The 4,063-nt window shown below is 33.3% G+C and overlaps 1 protein-coding gene across 1 annotated transcript; it reads right to left on the bottom strand.

The window, feature by feature from the left end:
- Nucleotides 1-954: 954 nt before the first annotated feature.
- LOC127874011 (carboxypeptidase inhibitor SmCI-like) lies at nucleotides 955-3,723 on the bottom strand. Its single transcript, XM_052418118.1, has 2 exons — nucleotides 3,504-3,723; nucleotides 955-1,869 (listed from the first exon to the last, which is right to left on the bottom strand). Exons 1-2 carry the CDS (start codon nucleotides 3,571-3,573, stop codon nucleotides 1,343-1,345), a joined length of 597 nt encoding a protein of 198 aa, XP_052274078.1. The 5' UTR covers nucleotides 3,574-3,723; the 3' UTR covers nucleotides 955-1,342.
- Nucleotides 3,724-4,063: the final 340 nt, after the last annotated feature.

Genomic DNA, 4,063 nt, shown 5'->3' with positions numbered 1-4,063 from the left:
ACATATTCTCGAAATTAACCACGTGTCTTATTTCAAAAACTCAGAAGTCGATATTAATTTGCATCAATACTTCGTGACAACCGGAAAGTAAATAATAATGAATCGGTGTTAGTCATCATCAAGCAAATGCATTCAAACATGAGTTCTGAATTTAAGTGCCCCTTAGATTATTATTGAATGTAAGTGCTCCTTAGATTATTGTTAAAGTTAAGTGCTTCTTAGATAATTATATTTATACGAATTTATGTAGATCAAGGTCACCTTCTACAATGTTTTCTGGTGAAAAAAGTGTACATGAATGTCTGCAACATTCGACTCAAATGAGGTAAAGGTAAAATGACGAAATAATAAATACTTGTAATTAATTTATATACACTTCTACTCGTTATATCGACAGAATGTCGATTTTAATGATTTGCGGAATGTTTCTCTCTCCAATTTTCAGTGAATGTTTTGCTGTGTGTGTGTGTGTGTGTGTGTGTATGGAGCTAGGAAATGCAAACGCTTCTACAAAGAACAATACATCCGACAAAGGCTATACATCTTGTTATATGCATGTAACGATGAAATGGTAAAACAAATAACATATGGGCATGCCTCTATAATGTATTATTAAGAAAACTAAAATTTCAAACAAACTGTAGCCGTTTAAACGACGGGTACATGCTCACCATTCAATTAACGTTTTTTTGTTTAAATAACTGGAGTAGGTTCATAACCATATGTGTTAGTGCTTTCAGAATCGGTAACCAACGCGCAACAAATTATTATGTATATAAAAATATGTTATCGTTTGTGAAAACTTTAAGAGTATAATGATATTTCAAAATTTGTGTTCAAAATAATCGTCGAATGTCCAAATATATATTCCTAAACATTGAACACATATAAAATGGCATATTAGCGATGTCGATCATTGTGTATAATAGCGAATCAACATGTATATGTTTTATATTTTATTTTCATATATGTATAGAAGTATATATTATTGTCTAATAAACGGAAACAACGTCGTATGCTATGTTTGGTTATGAGTTGTGTCCATTTCAGTTGCATTTATTGAACGTTGCCTAAAAAAAACTAAATAGTTAATTGAATGCATCATTTCACAGAAATTGTAGTTGGTATTAAATTGTATTTCAATTGCTTATTTGTACCAATTTTCACAGTCATAAATTAATTTTATGCTATTAAAAGCTGACAATTGTATTATCATTTCATTAAAGATAGCTTTGTATTGACAAATAAAGCAAAATTTTCTACAATAAAAACATAAAAAGGTAATTCGTCTACAAAAGTACATCGTCATGGAAGTAAAAAGTCTGATTTCTAAAGGATTTTATTAATACTTCTGCTTAAATCCTTTGCAGATCTTTTTGCAATCTTCTTCATTTTGGAAGTTGTTTCCGTTCGGCTCACAGCCGCCCCACGAGAACTGCTTGCACTTGTTCTCTTTGGTGTCGTAGTACCAGCGATTGATCGCACCTTTGCAAGGACCGACTTTCATCTCCAGGGCGCATACTGGGCATTGGTAACTACCGCAAGACCCTTCGCAATCCTGCTTGGTCATGAATCGGTTCAAGTTTCCTTTGCATCCGCCGTACGTGAATGTTTTACATGTGCAAGACGTGGCGTCGAAATACCAGCGTTCTTGCTTCGCTTTGCAAGGGCCGCGGCTTGGCGGAAGGTTACATATCGGACAATTGACCTCCCCACAAGCAGCATTGCAATCTTCTAGTTTTTCGTAGCGGTTGCCGTTCCCATCACAACCACCGTATGTGAACTTATCACAATGACATGTGTGTGCGTTGTAGAAATATCGCGGCATATCTGCTTTACACGGTCCGGTAACAGCCGGTAGGTTACAGACTGAAAATACAGAAAACAGAGTCCGACAACCACTTGATTGCTGAATAACTACGGTATTTACTCTGGTATCCGATGTTTACTATACTATCTAGAGGTAAAGGTCTTCCATAAACCAAATGTCCTACGGTGACAACGTTCTAATAAAATACGGCCACTCGCACGTTATTATTATATTGAGTAACTTTAAATGGAAAGAAAAAAACATATGATTGTGTGCAGGACAACCAGTGTAAATTTCATATTCCTCTGACCTCAGCCCTTCTCCAAACAAAATTAGGGGCGAAATAGCCATTTAACGAAACAAGTTTGTATCAAATCCACACACCCAAGTATTGATACTTTATGGACAACAAATACATTTTGAGGGTATACTACTTAAATGTTACGTAACTTCTAAAATATTTAACACAACTGTGAAGCCAACAATAAAAAATAACTCAATTATACTTAACATTTAGGCAAAACATATATTGAAAAATGTCCCACAAATTCCTATGGTAATTGTTGAAGCAAACTTAAACCTCGAGTAACCAGGTCAATAATTCAAATACTTATGATCTAATAAGGTAATTTATCCAAGATGTTCTCTTTTGTATGTGTATAAACAATATATGCAAGTTTAGTCGTGATTGAATGACAGATACAGTTTTCTACCAAATCAACACATCTAAGTTTTGGAGACTCGTTGACGGCGAGTACAATTCGCTGATATTCTTTTTAAAAGTTAAATAGCCGACAAAAAATCAACACAAATTGTGCCGCCAACTTGCAGATGAATCGGTAATTATGTTGTTTCCAGTTTATATAACACGATAGAAATTACTCATGGGTGAAGCGGCAAAGAACATGGTAGTCAGCTTTTTTAAAACAATGGCCATAACTCAAGTAAACAAGGTGTATCATTACATTATATCAATTACAAACATGAGGTTTCGGCTATACACAAAATGTGCAAGTTTGATATAGATTCAGTTAAAATTGACGCCTCTATCACAATCACACCCATATATATACCATTCATGGACGTCGAGTACATTTTGAGATACCTGTCTTAAAACTTTCGACAAAACCCAACAAACTAACGACACTTCCTGTGTATCTAATCTGCAATATAAACGGTAAACAATTTACTTTTTGGAATGCGTCGTGTTGACAATAATTCAATTTAAACTCAGTTTATTTCCTTAATTAAATACTCGACGTATATGTGACTAACGTCAATGGTGTCAACATTATAACGTTTTTCTTTGAGTCAGTTAATTGTTAACGTATTCTGTTTAAACCTTTATTGGGCCTAAACTGACACTCTTATTTAAATGTTAAATTATAATATCATTTTAAAAGAGTATCTGATTGTGCATCATGTTATTTCTTTCAATCGTTATTTTATTATGTATAATTTGTTCACGCGTGTCTCCTATATTTGACAGATGTATTAACTATTAATTTGACACACACAATTTAATAAAGGGCCATACAACTATCACATAACGTAACTGTATTTTTGACACAACATTCTTAAATTTTGGACAATAAAAAGCATATTACGTGAGTCTACAACATAGGTAACCAAATGTTCATATATAAATAGTCATCAGTTATATTTTAGTATAAAATTAACATCATTTACTTACCATCTTGTGTTGCTCCATTATCAAATAAAACAAAAAATAAATTCAAACACAGCAATGTTTTCGACTGCATTTCTAAAAACAGCGTTACCACAGTTGGTTATTTCCGTTTAGACAAATCACCTTGTTATATATACGCAGACGGATTTTTTTTTTTAGAGGATTGGCAAAAGCTGTTGCTAATAATTTACAAGGAAATCTGGTACACAAACAAACAAATAAACTGTGTCCGTGTGACGAGGAAAATGACGAATTTTGAAAACGCCGTCACAAAAGCTTGTTAATGATTGAGTGCTTTTTAATGAGATGATGAATATATTGGTAGTTGTTTATTCGGCTTAATTTTACATATGGTTTGTGGATGCACACTTCGTTAAACGTTTAATAATATTCAACGTCATATGCGGTGATTGACCGCAAAACTAATACTCGATGAACTTTAAAAACAGAGGGTTTAAATTGCATAACAAACACAATCATTTAAAGGGGCCTTTTCACAGATTTTGGCATTTTTTAACTTATTCATTAAATGCTTTATATCGATAAATGTAAACATTGGATCG

Source organism: Dreissena polymorpha, chromosome 3 (assembly GCF_020536995.1).
Source record: "Dreissena polymorpha isolate Duluth1 chromosome 3, UMN_Dpol_1.0, whole genome shotgun sequence".
In the NCBI taxonomy this organism is placed as follows: Eukaryota; Metazoa; Mollusca; class Bivalvia; order Myida; family Dreissenidae; genus Dreissena; species Dreissena polymorpha.
This window is presented reverse-complemented; position numbering and strand designations above follow the sequence as displayed.

What these genes read in the sequence shown, in the direction of transcription:
- LOC127874011 (XM_052418118.1), bottom strand. Translation starts at nt 3,573, where the DNA reads ATGCAGTCGAAAACATTGCTGTGTTTGAATTTATTTTTTGTTTTATTT. An exon ending in TAATGGAGCAACACAAGATG is followed by an intron (nt 1,870 to 3,503) that starts GTAAGTAAATGA and finishes CTGTATTTTCAG; the next exon opens with TCTGTAACCTACCGGCTGTT.